At 49.2% G+C, this 23,551-nt stretch overlaps 1 protein-coding gene across 5 annotated transcripts in view; it reads right to left on the bottom strand.

Annotated features, from left to right (window-relative positions):
* WASHC2C (WASH complex subunit 2C) overlaps window positions 1–23,551 on the bottom strand; it is a 2,476,852-nt gene that overhangs the window by 839,451 nt on the left and 1,613,850 nt on the right. For all 5 annotated transcript variants that reach the window (XM_069610545.1, XM_069610544.1, XM_069610547.1 and 2 more), the window contains one exon: window positions 5,139–5,258. In XM_069610545.1, the coding sequence (XP_069466646.1) occupies window positions 5,139–5,258 (120 nt within the window). The remainder of the gene's footprint in view (window positions 1–5,138; window positions 5,259–23,551) is intronic.

Here is a 23,551-nt window from a genome sequence, read left to right as displayed (position 1 = left end):
CAATAGATCGACTCTTTCAATACTGCTTATTTGTTTCTTAGCTTTGTCAAATAGTGATTGATCGTAACCTCTAGACAGGTGTTACGCTCACCTGGCTCCAACAGAGGCGTTGATCTGAACTGGACAGCTGCGGTCTCCACCAATGTGACGCATAGGGCCGAGATGACGGACTGGACTGGCCCACCTAGCTTCGTTTGCTTGGCCTGTAGGAATATTCTTCTGATGGTTTGAAAAGATGAGCTCTCCATCCTGCATTGAGCGCAGGGGCGCGTTGATAACCAGTTGCTTCACTGGCTCGAAGGAATTGTTGAGTTCCAGAACAATATTGACTCCGAAAAGTATGTAGTTCGTAAGAGTTCAAATGCCTGACTTTCACTCTTGTCCGATTCCTTGCAGATTGCAGTTTGACCCTAGCGAAGAGTTCCTCGTGGCAACCGGTAATATTCTGGTAAGGATTTGTATTTCCAACACAGTTCGATAAATAATGTCAATATGTAACCTGTTGCTTTCTCCCTTATTCAGGCACTGAGAGAAAGTATGAAGTCTCGGGGAATAATACCTCCGGCGGTAAAATCAGGTAAGTCTAACGTGGTGAGGAGGGTTTCCCTTGATAGTCACTTTGTTTCACCTTGTTGTCCTTTTGTTTCCCCTTAGTGGCCGGGGTTCAGCGAAGATGCAGTGGAAGCTGCGCCGACCTGTGAAGTGGAATAGTACCCCCGGTGGTAAAATCAGGTAAGTCTATGGGGGGTTACTAATATTCCTCTGTGTATTCCCTTGGCTCACCTTGCTGTTCTTGTCTACTCCTTAGGTGCCGGAATGTGGCGGGAACATGCAGGAGGATGCGGTGGAATGTGAAGATGCTGCGAAGGCCGGTGAGTTCAGCGCGGCGCTGCAGCAGGCAATGCGATGCGCATAAAATAACTTCTTTCTTCCAGTTCGAAGGCGCGATGGATCGAGAATTCAGAAAAGGATCAAAGGTATTGCTCTTGTTCTAACCTTTTCTCCTTCTTTCTCCCCGTTTCTAGGAGCTCCAAACTCGAGGCGGGCGTGGCAGAAGGCTGGATGCAGACTTGCAGGCACAGTGAGCGTTACGCTGCTGGATTGCTGGATGCAGAATAACACAAAGCATGTGCTGCTCTTTGGGCGTGGTTTAAATAGCCTCCAAAGTAGTCCCAGGTAAGTATTCCTCCCCAGCCCCGCCCGAGTAAAAAATAGTCCCTAGGTAAAATAGTCCCTTCCAAGCCTCCTTTGGCTTGGAGCTCTTGCAGCATGGTCTGCATCAGGTAAGTTCTACTCTATGAGCCTGGCACATATTATTAGGGAGAATTCTCTGTTTAGGCTGAATTTCCTAACCTAGTGAGTCCCCCAGCAGCTTTGCTGGATTTTTGGGGTTTATTTCTTTCTCCTGCCAAGAGTGAGACTCTTTTACCCTCACTCTTGGGCATGATTTGAGTGTGTTTCTTTGAATCTAGATGTGTTTAATGGGCTATGGGGTCTTTTACTCCATAGGGCTTCATGTGTTTTTGTGATGTGTGTTACACAGCACCCTCAGTGCCGTAACACAGGGGTGTCATAGTGACCCCCCAGTATAGACTCCATACCCTGGGACTGACTACTATCTCCCAGGACATGTAAAGTCACCATTGACTTTACTAGTCTTAAATTCTGAACAGAACCAGTACCAACCATCATATTGTGGACGTACTGGCTGGGGCAATTCAATTGCCCTGGGGTCTGTTAGTCGAGGGGGCACGTCTCAGTCTCCCCTGATCGAGATTTGGCTGGTGGCAGTGGATACTACTATTTATATTCAACCGCGAATATTTTCCTATGGGATTTCCCATTGTTTTAGGCTACTATCTTTAATTATTTACGGTAGCCTCGAACATACCGCCGGTTTATTTAATTAATATTAATTCTCCGGTTGGTATTTTTTTTGCCAAAACTTGATTCAAAAATGGCGTTTGTGTTCTCTTCTGTGACTCCAACCCACGTCGAGCCCTTTGTTCCACTTTTTGGCGGGGTTCTCCACAGAAGCCCTCCAAAGTGGTGCCACTCTGTCTGGGGTACTTAAGAGGGGTGGAGGGGGATTTAGGCACCCTGGACTGAGTTGCCTAGGCAACTCAAGTCGCACTCCGTCCTGATTGGCCCAAGTGGTGAGCCGGCCGGCTCACCACTTAGCATGTTTGAGTGACAGCTAGGCTGAGTGAATGGGGGTTTTCTGCATAAAAGTAGGGCTTTGGGGACTGGAACTTCAGAAGTCGCCACAGGACCTAAGAATCCGACGAGGGAGAAGCTGAGCCGACCTGCCACGACGCCACCACCGGTGGAGCCCTGCTGGACCGTCTCACCACTTTTCCCAACGACAGAGGAGATCTTGCGCCTGAGAGTATTCTTCCTTTGACTGGTGGGGATAACCAGTTTCACCGTCTTTTTAGCCTCCCCGACGTACCTCGTGGCCGCCTTGCCTGTGCCAAGCACCCCGGCAACCGGGATACCACGTTTAACCACGACCGTGAACAAAGGTACCACCTTTAACCGGCAAAACTCTGCGGCTGGTTTCTTCCCTGGTAGTGCAACGATCTTCATCTTTCCTCCAAGTCGAGATCTTCTCTTCCCCTGGATGACGACGCGACTTGCACCCACTGCCAGGAACAACTGCCACCGCTGGAGGATCCTTCCCAATTAAGGTACCGTGTCCCGCCAGGCTTCCCTTGCTACTGACTGTACGGGGTAGATTTAGCCCCCGGCTTTCGAACCTGGGTTAGCCTGGGACACCCTGGCTAAACTTTCCTAAGCCTCTCTAAACTCTTTTTGAACCCTCTGCAAGACTTTCTAAGCCTAGTGTAACTGTGTGATCTTGGGCGCATTTGTGCTCTGCTCTCTCTAAGAGTGGGCCCAGCCTTTGGACTTTGGCTCACCAGTGACTTTTGCTCTTCTGCCTTGCTAACAGTGTTCCTAAATCTTAGAGTGGTGTACCTTTCCATATTCTGTCTTTTTCCCCCCCTTTCTCACAAACTTATTGGAGTGCCATCTAATTAAGCGCTCACCTCTGTATGAAAATAAGTGGTGTTTTACTGAGACTTATCTGATAAGGAAAAAGGAGTGTATATATTACAATAGTAACTGTGTTTAGAATATTTTACAACAAGAGTGCTGGAGTGTTTCAAACAGTGTGTTTTTAAATAAATAATTATATAATTTGATACCAAAGCTCTGGTCAGTGTTTGCTTGTATTGGTGTGTCTGAGTGCCTATCGTGTATACTTTGCATACTGCCTAACTCTTCTTGAGAGAAGTCTGACTGCTCAGCCACAGCTACCAGGTAAACCTGGGTGGTACAGACTGCTACCAAGTGGGTTTACTGCTAACACCTGTAGTCCTAAATCTTTTGCAGTGTTCCCTAAGGGAACTGCACAGGTTTCTGCCTAACACCTATGGTGCCAGGACTGACTCTCCATATGAGCCTGGCGCCATAGGCGCCAGGACCGCACCCAAACAGCCCCTAGCAGGGGTTTTTGGGCTTGCCCAAAATAACTTGATGCCTGCTTCTGGGGTTGCTGGACCTGGTCAGGATCCCCGGGGGTAGGCATCATGACAACAGGAATCTTTGACTGATATTCGCACATTCTGAAACAAAATCATTAATTGAACTACAATTTCTTCTTGCACGTATGTATTTGCCTTTCGGTATATTTGATATAACCGACTGTTTATGACAGCTGCTGGCATGGAGTACAGCATTCACTGATGTACTCTTTCTGAAAGTTTTGGTCTCAAACCCCGTAGGCATCAAATACATTTTCAAATCTAAGAACTCCACATGCTTATCACTGATTTTGTGTGTGAACTCAAGGCCCCAGTCATTGGCATTGAGAAATGTCATAAAATCCACCAGGCACGCCAATGACCCGAACTGAACCATAATGACGGCCTCTTTGTAATGTTTCCATAGATGCACATTTGGAAGAGATGCAGAGTTAGAGAACACATATACCTGCTCAAAATGATGCATACATAAATTGGCTAAGGCAGGTGCAAAGTTTGCTCCCATGGCAATTCCAATAAGTTGCTTGTAATATAGATTATTGATGAGAAAGACATTATTCTTAGGTGTAAATGCCAACAATTCTTTGAGCATCTCAATATGTAAATAATATGAGGCAGAGTTTTCACATCAAATCAAAGATGTACAGCGTGTTACAATACCCCAGCCTTTGAAGAAGGGCAAAGCTCTAAACACGTTTTGGCTTGTTTCAAGCCATTTCACCTTGTGCAAACAAGCATTAAAAAAAATTCGGACAGAGGTGCAGAGTGACTGTATCTTTGTAAACAATTGTTCCTTATGTTGGAGTTTTGAGCAGAGGCTCCGCGTCTGGATGCAATTACCCGCAGCCCAAGTCCCCCATTATCAGATTGAATACAAATTTTTCTGTGCAAGCGCTTGGGCCTTCCACTTCTTCTCTGTTTCTTGAATCTTTCACATTTTTTGAAACCTCTGCTTTACTATAGGAATTGTATGATAAAGTTTTGCTTAACAATGCATTTGCTCAACCATATTACCTAGTAGGGGTTGGAATCGGAGTCATTAGCATTTATTGCTTGTAATTGAAGTTCCTTCACTTTATTTGTTATTTACTCATTATATTGTTACCCAGAAAGTAGAGAGGAAGGTTCTGCAGCTTTTTTTGGCCACGTGTAAACCTGGGTTTTTGACTGGTTTATAAATGATTAAACCAGACCACATTTACTGCTTGAACTAAATCAAAACCACACATGCTTTAGAGAACACCTAAATCCATATATAGCCTAAAAACGATCTACAGCTCCTAAAACAACCATACATAAATGCAGAGTGACCAGTAATTCCAAATTGAAAACCTTATGTTTAAAAACCTACCACTTCAGATCAGATCCCCCAACGCCCTATTTGAAAATCTTCCAAGATAACCAAACTCAACCATTGCCAGCTATAGGCACCCCCCGCAGCCACACAAAGCCAGGCTACATGTAAATTTAGCAACAGGCGTCTGGAGACAATTCAGTTTGTAGCATGTATGCTACACATTTCTAAAAATACATCCTTCATAGAGAAACTAATTTTCAAAGATATATAAGTATTCTACAGCGAATGAGTACCTCTTCATCACTGTTGAACAAAGTTCTTGATGTTTTTGTAGGCTCTTCTGCTTTGATCCGCTCTTTTGGTTGTTTTACGGTAACTGGTGTTTTTGCTGGTGCACTGCTAAAAAGATTATCCTGCGGAAGAAAATTGCAAAATATTGTAAATACTCCTTTATACTTCTACAATTGCCATAAAATGTGTATATGAAAAGCTGAAGAGTTTTGCTTTATATAGAACAAGTTCTGAATAAAGATATATTACTTGCACTCTCAGATTTTCAGATCTTTCTTCTACATGCATAAAGGGTAGTAGGTTCTAACACAATAGAACAAACGATTTACCTCCAGTAGTTTACTTCCTGATGTTTAGTACTGGGCGCCTTAAGGTTACACGTCTGCTCATTATTTCTGGAGCCCATGATTCCGGCTGTGAAATCATAAGTAGTATATATGTTTCCAGCTGCCTCTGGCAGAATGACCTACGAGGCACACAGGTACTACCAAATTGGCCAGATCGTAGCATTTGGAAATGCAGAAGAATATGTATCTAGATAGGGTATTGTTAAGAGGGATTTCTAGAATTTGGCTCTGCTGACAGATTTTAGGATGCCAACCCAGTTATGAAGAACTGTGAGCTCAGAGATTAGCCAAAACCCAATCACAGTAACGTGGAGAGAGGTCAAGGCTTGGTCTCAGGAGAGTGTGCGTTGGAGTGCCAGGGACCTTCAATGAGTCCAGACAGTATGGCACACTATCATTTAATTTAGATAGTCAATTATAATAAATAAAATTCTTTTTGTAGGACTTCTGAACATGCTGATAAATGAATCTAACAGCTAGTATTATCGCACAACACTATGATTCAATTATATGAATGGGGCCATGTGCCCAAAACGTCACTGAAGCCACACAATATTTCTCACCATTCCGATTTCTCAGCAGGTAGGATTCAATAGGCTTCTGTTGGTGACAGTTTTAAAGTTGTACAACAATTTTACCAGAGATAAGTACGAGTTCTCCTTTCTTAGAGACCCATGGCTAACCGAGGAGTAGGATACCCATTGAGCAAGATGACCAAGTTACTCTCTTACCTGGTAATGTCCTTTCGATGGGATGGTCCGACGACGTATTCCATATCTATGACAGTTATCACCACAGCTGTGCTGCTTCGGAAAATCTTTCGGCGTCTGCGTCCTGCGTCGATGATGTCGATACGCCGTCTTCGAGGACCTCCTCCGACGGCCGACGTCACCGGATGTTATAAGTAGGACGCACGACCCCGTAGCCTCAGTTGTAGTTTTTTCCCAGAACGTGTGGCACCAAACTACTGCCAGTATGACCACAGAAACCCTTGCGGAAACGTAAGCTGCAATCGCATAAGAAATTCTGTAGCGGGGAAGGCAGGGAGGGAGCGATATGGACTACGTCGTCGGACCATCCCATCGAAAGAACATTACCAGGTAAGAGAGTAACTCGTTCTTCGAGGGGATTGGGTCCTCCGACGTATTCCATATCTATGACAGACTCCCAAAGCAGTACCAACGTAAGGAGGTGGGAAAAGAATTTAGAATATAAAAATTTAGAATGCCCAATGAAATTGCAGAGTAAAGGACCGCCTTGCCAAAGGCCAGATCCTGCCCACGGATAGAATCGAGGAAGTAGTGACGTACAAAAGTATGGACCGAAGCCCAGGTGGCTGCATCACAGATGTTACGAATATGAACACCCCTCTGCAGGGCAGTAGAGGCAGCCATACCCCTGGTAGAATGGGCCCGCAAGCCTACTGGAGGGTCCTTACCCGCCAAGCGGTAACATTCAGAAATTGCCAAGATAATCCATTGAGACAAAGTCTGCTTAGTAACAGCTTGTCCCAAACGCCTTCCAGCGTAACCAATAAAGAGTTGATCGTCCACTCTGACCCAGGACATGCGTGAAATATAAAAGCTTAAAGCTCTCCTACGATCCAGCCTATGGAGCCTCTTCTCTTCCTTACCAGGACGCGGAGGAGGATAAAATGCCGGAAGAATAACCTTCTGGCCTAAATGAAATTCCAACACCACCTTCGGAAGAAAGGAAGGACGAACTCTAAGGACAACCCTGTCCTTATGAAACACAGTGAAGGGTGGCTTAACTGAAAGTGCCTGTAACTCACTCACTCTGCGAGCAGAAGTGACCGAAACTAAAAATACAGTTTGAAGGGTTAACAATCTCAAAGGACAAGAATGCAAAGGCTCAAAGGGAGCACCCATTAGAAACTTGAGAACAAGGTTCAGAACCCAACCGGGCACCTGGAACGGTGACGGAGGGAATACATTAGTGAGCCCTTTCAGAAACTGAGAAATTAAAGAGATTTTAAAATAAGAACACTCCTCAGACGAGCGCTTAAATATAGACAGCGCCTCCAGGTAACCTTTAACGGTACCCACTTGCAGGCCCTTGTGGGCGAAAGAAAGCAAAAAAGACAGAACCACAGGAATGTCGCATGAAAAAGGATCCACATTCTTAACCCTGAACCAGTCGCAGAACTTTCTCCAACGGCAACAGTACAGGGACTTAGTTGCTGGCCGTCTGGCCGAAAGCAACGCCTCCATCACGTCTTCACGGAGGGCCCAATCCTTATACCTCAACCTTTCAGAAGCCAAGCGTGAAGGTTGAGGGATCTGACCTCTGGATGGAGAACCTGACCCCCCTCCCATGAGAGCAAAACGTCTCGGTAGGGAAGACGACGTGGTGGGCAGATGGACAAGTCGAGACAGTCCGGGTACCACGTCCTCCTGGCCCATGCCGGAGCAATGAGGATCATCCGGGAACCGAACCTCCGTAGCACTTGCGGGATGACGGGGACTGGAGGAAAAGCGTACAGCAGTGGGAAAGACCACTCTACCACGAACAAGTCTCCTAAGGCTCCTCTTGGAGGAAATTCCCACGAGCAGAACCTTTCGCACTTCCAGTTGACACTGGAGGCGAAGAGATCCACTTGAGGGGTCCCCCAAAGGGCGAAGATCTCCAGGAGAATCTCCTGAGCAAACTCCCACTCGTGAGAGATTGCGCTCTGCCTGCTCAGAGTGTCAGGCGTCTCGTTTTCGTCTCCGCCCAGATGAACTGCAGAGACTGAAATCTCCTGCTGGATTGCCCAGAACCAGAGCTGCATCGTCTTCCTGCACAGAGGAAGTGACCCTGCCCCCCGCCCTTTTTGTTGAGGTAGTGCATGGCCACTTTGTTGTCCGTCAGAATCAGGAAATTCTTTCCTCGCACAGTCGGCAGAAAAGCCTTCAGGGCAAGCCTGAAGGCCCTCAGCTCCAACAGATTGATATGGAGTCTGGACTCTGTCGGAGACAAACGACTGCTGTCAGTTCGTTGACATGAGCTCCCCATCCCGTGAGGGACGCGTCCGTCACAATCGTCACCTCCGTCCAGGGCAGCCAAAACGGAGCCCCCTTCATCAGATTGCTTTCGACAGCCCACCACAGAAGGTCCTGGGCGACCGAGGGCGGCACCTGAACGGGGTCTGACATCCTGCCGGAGGACTGAGACCACTGGAGCTTGAGTGCCCATTGCAAAGATCTCATCCGCAACCTGGCCTCTGGCACCAGAAGAATGCAGGATGCCATGAGGCCGAGCAATCTCAAGAATTTGAACGCAGGGAGACTATGGGCATGTTGGAACTTTTGCACCATCTCCTGAATGTGATGAGCCCTCACCTGGGGAGGAAAACACTGCCCCAAGGACGTGTCGAGCACTGCTCCGATGTACTGGAGCCTCTGATTTGGCGTCAAGTGGGACTTCTTTAAGTTGAGGGAGAAGCCCAGCTTGTGGAGGGAGTGGCAGGTAAAGGACAGATGATCAAGGACTTGCTTGGGAGAGCGCGCCCTGATCAACCAATCGTCCAGGTAGGGGTAGACGTGAATCCCCCCCTTTCCTGAGATGCGCTGCCACCACTACCATGAGCTTGGTGAAGACCCCCGGGGTGGAGGTCAATCCGAACTGAGAGTGCGAGTCGCCAACCGCGAACCTCAGGTACTTCTTGTGCTTTGGATGGATCGGCACATGAAAATAAGCGTCCTTGAGGTCGAGAGACACCAACCAGTCCTAAAGTTGAAGGGCCTGGAGGACTTGAGAAAGAGTAACCATCTTGAACTTGTCCTTCCAAAGGAGCTTGTTCAAACCGTGCAAGTCCATGATGGGTCTCAATCCCCCATCTTTCTTTGAAATCAAAAAATAAGGGGAATACCATCCCTTGTTCCTCTCTGATACAGGCACAAGTTCTATGGTGCCTTTCTCCAGCAGGGATTGAATTTCCTGCGCAAGGAGCGGATCCAGACTCTTCAAAGAGAGGTTCCCTGGTGGATTGTCGTGAGGCCTCTGCCAGAAAGGAAGAGAGTAGCCGTGGGCTATGATCTCCAGAGCTCACACATCTGAAGTAATGGCCCGCCATTCTACCAGATGCTGCGCCAGCCTTCCCCCCACTGGCGAAACATGGGCCTCATGTCTGAGCAGAAGCGGCTGCGGCGTGGCCTGAGGGCAAAGAGGCAACTGCCCGAGTGGCCTTTGCACCTCGAGTACCTTGTTTTCCACCTCTGGCACTCCTACGGTGGCCGCTTTACTAAAGGATGAGTAATAACGAAAGGAACCTCCCCTCCATTGCTGTCCCCTAGGACGAAAAGGCAGAGGTTGGCAAACTGCAGCGCTCAACGGTTTCGCTGCAGCTTTTGCGGTCTGCAACCTCTCAAGGCTCTCGTCAGCCTTGCTGCCAAAAAGATGTATACCATCAAAGGGCATGTTGAGGAGCCGACCTTGCACATCAGGAGCAAACCCCGACTTCTGCAACCACGCAAACCTGCGTATTACGGTCCACGCCGCCATGGACCGGCTGACACAATCTGCCACGTCCAGACCCGACTGAACGGCCTCACACATGACATCCTTGCCATCCTGTATCATAGCAAGAAAACCATCCCGTTCGTCCCCTTCGGGAATATGTTCAGCTGCTAAGGAAACACAGTTCCACAGAGTGGCGTGAAACGTGACAAGGCACATACGGAGTTGCCTGCCTGAAGAGCCATACCTCCTGAAGAAAACACTTTCTTCGCCCAACCATCAAAACGCTTGTCGTCCCTAGCAGGAGAGATGGTAGGATACGACGCCTGCTTTGCTGGGGCCGTAGCCGCCTGCACCACCAAACTCTCCGGAGTGGGGTGCGTGGTCAAGGAGCAGGGGTCGCTACTGGCTGGGCGGTATTTTCGCGGCAAAGACGTGCCCACTGCCGGGAGACTCTCCGGAGCCGCCGACACCCTCCTTTGTAGAGCCATATGAAACGGCAGTACTGGGTCAGTTGGTGGACCTTGGTCGAGGATATCCGTCAGGTCATCCTGCAGAAAATCCCCTGGTGGAGCAGACCATCCCAAGTACTCAGTGGCCCTCGACATAAGGCGCCGGTACGAGGACTCGGCATGTGTGCCAGGCTCAGGCCTACAGAACTCCACCTCCGGGGAGGTGTCCAGACCACTGGCGTCGTGCAGCGACTGACGCAGGTCCTCAATCTGGCTATGTCCAGAGATAATCTCGTCTGGTACCGTATCAGGAACCATCCCATCTTCAGAACCCTCATCCACCTCAGAAATATAATCCAGATGGTGGAAAGTGGGCACACAATGGGGGACAAAAGACATGTTCTAGGGGGTTCCACTGTGCCACGGGGTACCTCTGACAAAACAGCCTCGAAAGGCGTTGAGGGCGTCGAGTGAATAGGCGTCGACATCGAGCGCAGAGCCGACAGCATCAATGGCTTCGACAGAGGCCTCGAGGGCAGAGCCCACAGCGTGTCCTTCGACAGCCTGGCCGCCGATGGCATAGACGACTTCCTCAGGGTGGAGACTCGAGAGAGTCCCTCGACGACCTCGGCACCACAGGCGTCAACGTCTTCTAGGAAGCCTAGGTGCACACGGTCTCAAGCGCGTCGAGGACCGGGACCTGGACCTGGAACCGGCATGACTAGAATGATTCCCCTTGTCCGAGCGGGACCTTTCCCGCGAATCGTGCCGACCACCCGAGCCCGAAGGCGTACGAGTGGTGTCTCTAGTACGGTCACACCCGACCCCACTCGGAGGCACGGACGGACCGGTGCCCTGCGATTCAAGAATCGCCAACATTTTCTTACCGAATGAAGCCCATTCCTCCGGAGTCGCATGCTTGGTGGGATAAGCAACCCGCCGTCGGGCGGAGTCCTCGGATGAAGACGGGGAAGGCAACCGATGACGGCGCTTCCGTGAGTGTCTCGAAGAGGCAGAGGAGTGGCGGGACCCACTCCGGGACCGAGACCCCCTAGACTTACGACGACAATGCGGAGAGTCGCCCCTCGAATCGTCCGTCGAAAGACCAGTGGACCGCGACTTCCGGGGCTTGAACACCTTACCGACCGACAGCTTCTTCTTACGCTCCCGCAAGGCCTTGGACGTAAGCCACTGGCAGTCGACACAATCATCCGTGTTGTGGGCCTCCCCGAGGCACCAGAGGCAGGCATCATGTGAGTCTGTCACCGACATCTTGGACCCGTAGTCCGCACACTTCTTAAAGCCCGGACACGGGGAGGAAGAAGAGGAAGACATCCCAATAAACTTCACAAACGAACAGGCTCGAAGAACCGAAAGAACAGAAACTCCAAAGAGTCAAGGCACCCCGAGATCTCCAAAGCGAACACGTTGGCGGAAAAAACAGAACTGAGGCTACGGGCGTCATGCGTCCTACTTAGAACATCCGGTGATGTCGGCCATCGGAGGAGGCCTTTGAAGACAGCGTATCGATGTCATCGACGCAGGACGCAGACGCCAAAAGATTTTCCGAAGCAGCACAGCTGTGGTGATTACTGTCATAGATATGGAATACGTCGGAGGACCCAATCCCCTCGAATTATCTTTTTGCAACTTTCCCTCCACAATACCTATGGAAACCTTTCTATTTGCCCTGTTTTGAACCTGTTCTGACTTTTTAAGTGGAAGTAAAGCCTACAGCTTCATTTCCTCTGACGTTTGCTCATTTGTTATGGGAAAACTGATAATTCCTTCATGCTATCAGTACAATGAAACTATGTTTCCCGTTGACATTTTTTGACTTTTTAATATTGCACACAGCGTCTTAGAATGCTGTGCAATGGGGATACTTTTATATCAGTCTAGCTGTTTTTTACACTTGGGATTTTTGGTATATGAGCCTAAAGATAAGATGGCAGTAGCAGATACACTTTTACCATTTTGGCATTCTTTTTTGTGTGCACATTCCAGTTTACTGCGTATGCCTACTAAAAGTTGCTAGTGCCCTAAAATGTCTAACACAAGATTTTCGCTTGATCTTTGGCCATTTTCTAGTGTGGCCTTCTTCCTGCTCTCTTGGGTCAGGAAATTTCATTAAAAGGTCTAGTGCTTCCTGTGTGTGTGTTTGGCCCAGGAAGGGGATGGGACTCTAGTCCCATTTCACATCCGTTGTGCCAGAGAGTCTGGGTTTGGGGTATTTGGGAAACTAGTAGTTGTCCCTGACTGGACAACTACTGGCTGTTTGAATGGTGCAGATCCTTGACCTTGGTGGGCATGGACTTGACTCTAGTCTGAATTTTGGATAAGAAGAGGACTTCTGCAGCCATTTCTTCAGATCAGCCTTGGAGCAGCGAATCCCTTACAGAAGAGCAGCCGACTGAAGATATGAAGACTCCCGAATAGGCCTGGCATCTCCTCCTGCATCTGGCCCTGTGAAGCCCTGTTGAAACCTGATCTCCGAAGACCCTGAGTATTGCTTCCGCCCTTGAACTAGTGAGACCAACTAACCTTGCGGCCTTCTCAAGCCAGCCGTCCTGAGCCTTTTTATAAGTGATCCTGGACCACCTGGTGGACAGATTGTACCTTGATGCATCACCGCCATTCCGTGGTTGCACATGGACCTTTGGTAGTGGCCATCTTGTGGTACAAGTCACCTTCCCTCTGAATTTCAGCGCCTTAGCAGCAAGGGATTCTGTCCTAGAGAAGCTTCTGTGAGCGCGACTGGAAGGAAGCCAGTCGTCACCTCCTGAGACGATTGCTGGAACACTTCTTCCCCTGTCACCCATCATGTTAAGTGTGATGAAAGGGACTAAATTGGTGAATCTTGCATATCTTCATCGCCACGTGTTGCATCTTGCATCTGGACCAGATCGAAAGACTACTTGCAACCGCACATCCCGGGCAACCCCTACTAGAAGAAACAGAATAAAATCCAACCTCTAGCGAGCCCCAGCAGACCTATTAAGTCATTTGGGAAAATTACAGTCAGCGGGAATGTAAATGCAGTGCATGTGGTTGTCCCCCGCGAATGTCCTCCATAGAATAACATTGGAAACAAGTCCATTTGACTCCTAACCTTCCATTCCCACTGCCTATTTGTTGGACCTGGGCAATAGCTCCTGAAACATAAAAAAACAATGTACTTGACTTATGGACTGGAGTAGACTGCTTAAGCTAGGGAAATCACTTGTGAATTTGTTCCATCATATACATTTCACCTACCTCCTGTGTTGATGAAGTAATTTGAATGCATTTTATGTACCTATGGTGAATGTATATGGACAACATTGCTTACTTACTATAATCTTATTTCTAATGCTTGTATCTGCTTAGATTCACATGATGTGCATATAGTCTGACATCTAGTAGAAGTCGCAGAGTATTGCATCTTGATTTCTAAGTTCTAAAAGGGACGTTGACTGGGCAGGAATGTAACACTATCCCTCATGTGACGTGTACTGTACCCATGAGTCTTCACACGTCAAGGTCCATCTAATTGTTTGTTTATGGCATGAGGGAGCCTGAGAGAATACATGAGTGAGTACAGAAATTAAAGGAAAGGTGTAAGACGTCCATGTATCTTTAACTCCAAGAGGGGAGGAAGGGTGGGCTTATGTGAATCTAAGCAGATACAAGCATCAGAAATACAGTTACGGTAAGTAATGTACGACTTCTGAGGCTGAGGATCTGCTTAGAATCACATGCTGTGCATAGACTAGCAGGCAGCACCAGGAGATGGTGGTGGGATGTTTGAAGGTACAGTGAAAAAAAGATGTCGCAACACCTTCTGACCCACATGTGAATCAGTCTTAGAATGAGTATCTAAGCAATAGTGTTGTGCAAAGGTGAGAACAGAACTCCAAGTAGCTGCCTTGTAAATGGCGCCTAGAGGTACACTTGCAATGAAAGCTTGAGTAGCCCCTGTGCCTCGAGTAGAGTCTGCTCTAGGCATGAAAGGCAAAACTCTCTTGGAAAGAGTAAGACATTTGCATACATTCTATAACCCTACATACTCTATGGGCGTTCCTTGCTAGGGACAGGAGCCGGAACCTTTTTCACCAGAAAAATCATCTTCCCCTTTAAATTTAGATGCGTGCAGTGGCGCGGCGCTGGGATCCTCAATCCCTTTTGACGCGTCGACAATATTAACATTGCCTAATGACACCAATTTTATTAGGGGGTGGGGGAGGATGGTGGGACGTATGGAGGAAAGAGTACGTTAGTCACTACAGTGAGTAACTTATAACTCCTACGTCCCGTCCCCTTTCCTCCATGCTGTATGGGCGATTACAACTGAATGTAGCCTAGGGTGGAAAGTTGCCCCTCTTAAGAAAACAAGTTCAGCAAAACTGCCTGGCCAAATGGTGTCTGTCCGACCTGGTGCTAGGATCCAAGCAGTAGTGCTTGCAGAAGGCTGAGGGAGTAGCCCACATAGCCGCTTTGCTGATAACCTGCCACAGAGTGTGTCTTTGGAAAGCTACCGCCGTGGCCTTCGCTCTGATGTAGTGTGCAAGCATGTTTGCTGTCAATGGCTTGTGCTGCCCCTCATACGCCTCCTTGATGGCCATACCCATCCAACTTGCTATGGAAGCCATGGAGGACTCACAGCCTGGTTTTGATCCCCCAAAGGTGATGAAGAGGGAGTCTGATTTACAGAAGCTCTTCATTCTGTCAAGGTAAAATCTTAGTGCACGTTTGATATCCAGACAGTACAAGACCCTCTGAGCCTCATCCTTAGGGTCCGCAAAAAATGTCAGTAATACTATCCTCATTCAGATGAAAAGAGGAGATGACCTTAGGTAGAAATGCGGGGTGTGTTCTGAGCACCACCTTGTCCTTGTGAATTGTAGTATATGGCTCTGAAGCCACTACCACCGGAATTTCAATGATTCGGCGTGCCGAGGTAAGGCTTACTAGCAGGGTCGTCTTGATGGTAACTAGCCTAATATCTGCAGATGCCATAGGTTCAAAAGGTTCATGCGCCAGGGCATCCAGGACCACATTAAGGTCCCTCACCGGGTGTGGTGTACCTCTTAACCAGCAGATTCGAGGATGAAAAGACTTCCTCACTGAGTTCTTGTATGCCCCAATGGCCGACAGATACGTGCAGCATGTGTCTAGCTGCACCCCTGAATGGGAGAGGTGCGCTGAGAAGGATAGAACGTCATCCAGCGAGCACGTCAATGGATCAATCTCCTTTGATTCTGCCCAGTGACAGAACCTGTTCCACTTGCTTTTGTAGTGGCTCCTCGTACCGTCGCTACTAGCCCCTTGTATGATAGGCAAATTAGCCTGTGACAGGTGCAGATGCTTCAGGGTAACCTGTTCAGGAACCACGCTGCGAGGGCTACCTTCTGGGGTGCGGGGTGGACCACTGTGCCCCCTTGCTGGGAGAGTAGTTGTGCTGGGCCCACCGGGAGGTGCATCAGGAGCTGATCCGACAATGAGAAGTTCCGAGAACCAACGTCTTGGGGGCCACCATGGCACTATCAGGAGGAGCCGAAGCCCCCGTGACTCCCTGACCCTGCAGATGACCCTGTGCACCAGGGGAGTGGGGTGGGGAGAAGCATACGCGTTCATGTTGTTCCACGGGATCTGCATCACTGCACCTAGCAAACCGCTGCCTTGGCCCAGCCAGGAGGCAAACTGGGGGCATCTCCTGTTGGTACTGGTGGCGAACAGGTCCACCTGCGGATGACCCCACCTGGTGAAGATCCTGTGAAGGACTGCCTCGTTCAACTGCCATTCGTAGTTGTCCGAGCCCAGCCTGCTGAGCCTGTCCGCTTCTAGATTTGACTCCCCTGGGAGGTGAATTGCTGACAAGTGCATGTTGTTCACCAAAGCCCACTCATAAATGTCGATCGACAGTCTGCAGACGGGAGGCGACCTGGTGCCACCTTACTTGTTGATGTAATACATGCAGGTGGAGCTGTCCGTCTGAACGAGAATACACTTGCCAGTGTTCATGGGGAGGAAGGCTTTGAGGGCAAGCCAGATAGCCATCATCTCGAGCCAGTTGATGTGGGCCAGCTGCTCCTGGTGTGACCATACTTAATAGACACTGTGGTTGTCCAGTGTAACCCCCATTCCTCTAAGGATGAGTCTGTGGTAATGGTGACCTGAGGTGCCGGCTGCCGGAAGGGCCTGCCTATCCGCAGGTTGGCGTTTGTACCCCACCAGTCTAGATCCTGGCGGAAATGTTGTGGTAAGCTGACCAGCTCTGCCTGAGATCCCTTCTCCCGATTCCAGGAGGCTGAGAAAAGTGCAGCTGCAGCCTCCTCAATTTAAGCCTCGTATCTGGCACTGCGAGGAAACATGCAGCCATGACTCCCAGCAAGTGTTGGTACCACCACGCTGAGGTCATTGCTTTGCTGAGAAAATTAAATGTCCAATGGCCCTTTTGATAGCTGCGATCATGTCAGCTGAGGGGAAGATCCTCTCAGACCTCGTGTCCCATATAAGGCCCAGGAAGGTCAGACTCTGCGTGGGCAAGAACAGATGTTTTGAGATTGATAGAAAATCCCAGGTCATATAGTGTATCCATGAGGGTGGAGGCCGTGTGCTGGACTGCCTTCCGGAGATCGTTCCCTGACTAGACAGTCATATAGATATGAATTCATGTGATGGTCCTGGGCCTCGAGTAGGGCTGCCACTGCGTTCATTAGCCTTGTAAAGACCATGGGGGCCGAATTGAGTCCAAAGGGTAGACCATGTATTGAAAGTGAAAACCCATGATCCAGAACCTCAGGAAGGACCGATGGGGTTCCCAAATCGGCACATGCAGTTAGGCATCCTTCAAATCCAGGGAGCACATCCAGTCTCCCACCCACAACGTCTCGGCTATGAAGGCTGGGGTAACCATCTTAAACTTTTGGAGGGGAAAGGAAAGGTTCAAGGAGGAAAGGTCCAACACAACTCTCAGACCAGCCAGGTTCTTTTTGACTATAGTGAAAATTTGTGAATAGAAGCCCAGGCCTCGCTGCAAGGTTAGGACTTCCTCCACTGCCTGGCTTGCTTTGAGCGAGCGGATTTTCACCAGCAGAGTCACTGTACCAATCTGTGGGAGCAGAGGGGAGGAAGGAGGAGAAGGAGGAATCAGGAACCAGAAGCCTGTTGATACCACAGAGAGGATCCATGGGTCTGTGAACATTGTCTGCCGACAGTGTACGTAAAGGGCAAGCCTTCCCCCACCGGAGAATCGTGGATCTGGATGAACCTGTCACAACCTCTTCCCATCTGAAGCTGGGGCTGAGGAAGGGGGGAGGAGGGGCTGGAAAAACTCCTTAACTGTTAGGCAGAATCATATGCAGTACCCTTTGGGAACCCCACACAAAATCAAGACTACAAGTGCAAGTACAATTTCACCTTTGGTACAAGCCTGTGCTACACAGTAAAGTGGTAGCGATGGCTAAGCAGCCAGACCTATCTCAACAGTAAATTGAACAGTATAAGAAGTTACACAAAGGACAACAATTACTATGATTCAAGCGAACACCGATTCAAGGTTTCTGAGTAAAAGAATATACATTTATTTACACCGTCAGTTATAAAACAGGTCATTATTATAAAGCACCAGAAAATCACAGTCTTAATACACTACAACACCACCAATCAATTCTGGACAAGTTAAGCTCTAAAATGAAGTGTGAGCAAAATGGCACTCCAGCAATTTAGAAGGGGAGGAAAGACAAGATCATTCAAAATCAACAACACCAACAAGTGATAGGCAGGGCAATCTAGAAACGTCTTACTACAACTAGGATAGGTCTGGGCCAATGTTAGTGGTTCAGAGTCTTTGCAGAGGATCACACAGTTCAAAGTAGTTTGCGGTTAAGTCTTTGCCAAGAGTTCAAAACGAAGTTGGTCGGAGGAAAAGTTATTAAAAAAAGTAGAGAAGGACAAGCCTTCGGAGAGGTGAAAGATTTCAAACACTTCCAACGCGGTCGGACGGAACGCACGACCAGATTTCAACAGTACCTTAAATAAAGAAGAATGCTGTAGCTGAGGCGGTGGTTCCTGGCAGTTGCTGCAGGCTCATAGGCCCTGAAGTGACTGTCGTGGAGACAAGAAGGAGGAAGACTGGAGGGTCCTGCACTGCTCAGGGAAGAAGCCAGCAGCAGAGCAAAGCGGCGAATAAAAGGTGCGCTCCTTAAAACCCAAGCCGGTTCCGTTCCTCCTGGCTAGCCGGTACACTGTAGTGATGCACAGCAAATTCGACCAGGAGAGGTAGGCCGGTGTTTGGTGTTTGGCGAGGTGGTTGGTCCTACCAAGCTCAAGGGAAGAAGATTCCTTGCAGATCTCCTCTGTCGTCGGAGTTTCGGGCGATTCGGACCTGCAGCAGGGCTTCACCGGGATGTCCAGTAGTTGCAGCAGTCGTCTTCCTTCAGCTCCTCGTTGGTTCTCTCGTTCCAGTGGCGACTCTGCCTTCAAGTCCCAGAGACCTGCTTTTAAGCAGTTTTCCCCCATTGACACACCTGGCTGTCAATCACACAGCAGGGTGGCTGTCCTGGCAGGACACCCACCTAGCCAATCAAAATAGAGTATGACTTGGGTCTCAAAGCAGACCCTGTGGAGGGGGTCTCAAACCCCTCCCACACATCCTGTCCACCCAGACACTCAGGCGCCTAAAAGGGGTTCTGTGCAGAAGCCCGCCAAAGGAACCAAACTTGGTTTGGTGTGTCGAGTAAAACACGAGAAAGACCTTTACAAAAAGAAATGGGGAATAAACCCGACTGGAACCAAATAAAAATAAATGGGGTCCAGCGGGTTAGAGTTTGAGGCTACCACCATAGCCTCTAACGTTACCAAAGCTATTTTCATAGCTCACGGTAGAATAAAAATGGTAGATGCCACTGCCACCAGCCAAATCTTCGAGAAAGGGGAATTAAATAATGTTCCATGAGAATCAGACAAAAAGGTATAACTATTAACTCTTCCAGTACTTTGCTGGAAGAAAGGTTGTACTGGGTCTGTACATTTAAAAAGACTAGTGAAGTCAATGGCAACTTCACATGTTCTGGGAGACAGTAGTCAGTCCCAGAAAAATTGAGTTTAAAGTGGGAAGTCTAAAAAAACAACCCGGTGTCACTGCAGTAAAAGTGCTATGTGACACTCAGTAAAAAGAGGATGCCTATGGAGTAGGGGAGACTTCCTAGCCCATGAGCAAAAAGAATGCACAACACACAGCAAAAACACATGTAAGAGTGGGAAAAAAAGGCTCACACTGTTACCACGTGAAAAAATAAACCCTAGAAATCAGGCAAAACTGCAGAGGTACTCGATAGGTAAGGGAAATTAGCCATTCTGGAGAATTCTCCCTAACATTAACCGCCTTGCCCTGTTTGTGCCTGTGCTGGCTAAGGGATCTGTCCGGTTGTCTGGACCGTCTCTCCTGGAAACCCCTAAAGCCTCAGAAGGACCGACCTTTGGCCGAGCGCTGGTGCATTTGGCTGTAGGTCTTGGGTGTGGATGGTACCCACCTGTGGTGATCTCATGAGGGCAGGGAACCTCTCAAAGAACCTGTCTTCACAAGCAAAAGGTGTGCCTGAGGGGATAGGGGTAGGGCCCTGAGGCGTCCGTGTCCTGTGCACACCCTGAATCGGTAAATTGGGCGATGTGTATCTGCCCTGCGAAGTGGAGGGATAGGATGTGGACCAGGTGACATGCGTTGTCCAATTCCACCTGGAAACGAGCTCCCCTGTCTGATCTCGGAAGGGGAAGGGCGCCGGGTGAGCCGCCATTTTGTCTGGCCCGCAGCCATTTTGTTTTGCTCCGTGCCACATGACCGAGCCATGGTACATGCTGAGCTGGGACCGGCCTCCACCAGTATGCTGAGCGGTGGTGTTTGCGACCTTCCCTGCACCCCAGGTCGAAGCTTGGTAGGCAGAGTGCCCTTGGCCATGGTGCCGGTAGGGCTGCATACAGCCGCCCCCTCAGACATGGGTCCGGTATTAGGGCGTAGCCCCTCGGGTTGTCACCTGGTAATAGAGCCTTGTGGTCCCTCAGCTGTATCACCGGTAGGATCTTGCAACCCCTCGGCCTGTGGGCAGGTAGCTGGAACAGCCTTGGTATTCCTGCTGGTTTTAGGACTGAGAAGTCCCTCCCGCTTGGGCATCTCCCAGGGAAGGAGTCACCATTGTGGGGTGCAGAGGAGAACAAGGCGCCTACCTTGGGCCTGGTCTTCTGTTTCACAAATGCTTTAAGGTCCTCTGGAGGCGATCTGCCGAAGAGCTCCTGCCACCTGGGTAGTCGATTCTTGAGCAGGCCTGGGGTCAAGGCGTCACACGTGGTACAGCCGTGGTCTGGGCCAAGGCACCAGAGGCAGAGGGCGTGGGGGGGGTTGAATGTTGAGAAGCGACCCTCACCGGCTGGAAACCTGCTGAAGCCCACTGTCGACGACATGCTCCGAGGGGGGGAGCATGGCGCCAGAGGACAGAGCAGTACCTAACAATTGGAATAGAAAAAAACGAGAATACTTTTCTGGGGAAGACTGCGTGGAATTACAAGGCCAGAGGTCTAACCCAGAAGTGCTGGTGAAAGCGGTTTCTTCCCGTCGTCGTGGAAAAGAGGACTGGGGAGTGGCGCTGGTGGGCAGAGTACGGGGAGGGCATGCTCACAGGGCCGCGTCCCAGCGTGCATCTGAATATAAAGGGGAAGATGATTTTTGTGGTGAAAAACATTCCGTCTCCTGTCCCTAGAAGTCTTCTGAAAGCTCTTTGTGCGTGCCACGTAAAACTTCAAGGCACGAACAACATCCAGCGAAGGCAAGGCCCTCTCCGCTGGCGACTATGGATTCGGGACGAAGACAGGCAACATCAAAGGTTCTTTGAGGTGCAACTCTGACGGTACCTTCGGCATAAAAGTGGGGTGTGTACACAGTACCATCTTTGAAGCGGGGCTGGGAGGGGAGGACAAATACGCCTGCATGCACGACTTGGCTTGGATCTCCCCGACCCGCCTGGCCGAGGGGTGATCGCCATGAGGAAAGTCATCTTCCACGATAGAAACTTGAGGCAGGCAAGTCAAAACCGCATTGAGCTCCCAAGCCGGGGCAGGAGCCTTCACCGTCGTAAAAGTTCTGAAGAGTACTTTAAGGAACTCCTCAACGAGTCTGTGCGATGCCAAAGAAAGCCTACCCAGCTCCCTAGTCCAACAGGATATGGAGACCAGGTGCACCTTAATAGAGGCATGACCCAGTCCAACCTTGGCCAAGGAAATCAGGTATGGCAAGAGCTGCAGGGCTGTGACACGCAGAGGGGTAATCTTCTGAGCCCAGCACCACACAGAGAAACGCTTCCACTTATGGCCATAGCATGCCAATGTTGAAGACACCCTGGCCTTGGCCAGGATGTCCTTACACTCCGCAGGTAAAGTGTAATGTCCAAACACAAGGGCTGCAGGAGCCAGGCTCAGAGGTTCAGCGACGCTGGATCGTGGTCCGGAATTGCTCTTCCCTCTCTGTACAGAAGGTCCGGAAGTAGTGGCAGATTGATAGACAGAACCGCCAACAGACGTAGTAGGTCTGGATACTAGATTTTCTGCAGCCACGCCGTGCAACTAGTATCATCCTGTAGTGCCATTGTTTGATTGTGTTGATCACTCGTAGCAGGAGTGGGAACGGATGAAAAGTGTAAAGGAAAATCTCCTCCCACAGGAACAAGAATGCATCCTCCATGCTCCTCGGCTGTGGGAACCTGTTGGCGAACGTCTGACATTTGAAATTCGTTGCTATCGTAAAAATGTTGTTCTGGGGTTTACTCCATTCGTGGAATAGAAGATCCACCTGGTACTGGCGAAGCTGCCACTCGTGGCAAGAACGTAGCTCCCTGCTGAGCAAATCTGTAATGGATGTAATTGATGCCTGCCAGGTGAAAGGGGACGAGAAACATGTCCTGACGAATGGCCCAGTGCCACAGATCGTGGGCCTCCCTGGAGAGCGCCAGAGTGCATCCCGTCCCGCTTCCGGATGTAGAACATGGTGGTGGTGGTGTCTCTGAAGATCGTCACAACCTTGCCCCTCATCGATGGCAGGATGGACTTAAGGGACCAGAAGACAGCCCAAAGCTGCACGACATTAATGTGAAGGGTCTTTTCTTCTGGCAGCCATAGGCCTCTAGCGTGCAACTGTCCGGTATGAGCTCCCCAACCTTCCAGGGAAGCCTCTGTGGTGTCTGTCTCCTGGTAAGGAGGGTCTTGGAATGGGACCGCTTGCCTGAGATGAGAGTGCATGTCCCACCACATGACTGCTCGTCGGAACTCCTCATTGAGGAGGATTTTGTCCATCTAGGATACCGAGACTTGCATTCCGAAACTCCTGGAGAGGTCCCATCTGTAGTCTGCAAATGTGGACGAGGTTGATGCAGGAGGACATTGTTAGAAAAGATTATATGTAGTAACCCTGTAGAAGACTACACCGGCCTTGTCCACTTGGAAATAGGCAATCCAACCTTTTGTATAGGTGTGTACTACACAAGTTGGTAGAGTGACTGAGCAGCCAGACTTATCTCAAGAGGGGTCAATGTGAGCTGTAGAGGTGCAACATAGAGATTCACAGTGACAGGTATTCAAAAAGCACTTATACTCAAGGCTTCTTATTAAAATAAGTATTTATTAATTTAACAGTCAGTTTTTAAATAAGCCTTCTTTAGAAATGCAATATGCAACAATAAAATACACTTCAAAAATACACTCCTTCAGTTTCAGTAAGTAAGTTAGATACCCTTTTGGGATGTCACACACACACATACACTTCCAACAACCCGAGGTGACCAACTGTTAGGACACTGTAGACATTGCTATATCTCTAACACCTAATGCAATACTGAGGTTGTGGTAAAAGGAATAGCTTAGGGAAGGAAACAAAGGTTAACAAGTTTCTCCAAACAGGTAAGCACTTCACAATCCCGCAATGAAATATAGGTTAACCCTTACCCGGCTACACAAGTAACTTATGTATGACCTTTTTGAGGGACAGATAAAGTCAGCGGGTAATAAGTCTCTTCAGGTAGTCAGAACAGCCAATGTCAATTGAGCAAAATCAAGGGGAGCTGAGGCACCTCTTGAAGATAGCACAAAGGTCTTGCACAATGTTAGAGTTTTGTTGTAAAAAGAATCACTGTTGGG

Source organism: Ambystoma mexicanum, chromosome 8 (genome assembly GCF_040938575.1).
Source record: "Ambystoma mexicanum isolate Mex_15411 chromosome 8, UKY_AmexF1_1, whole genome shotgun sequence".
Lineage (NCBI taxonomy): Eukaryota > Metazoa > Chordata > Amphibia > Caudata > Ambystomatidae > Ambystoma > Ambystoma mexicanum.
Note: the sequence above shows the minus strand (reverse complement) of the source record. Positions and strands in the feature narration are given on the sequence as shown.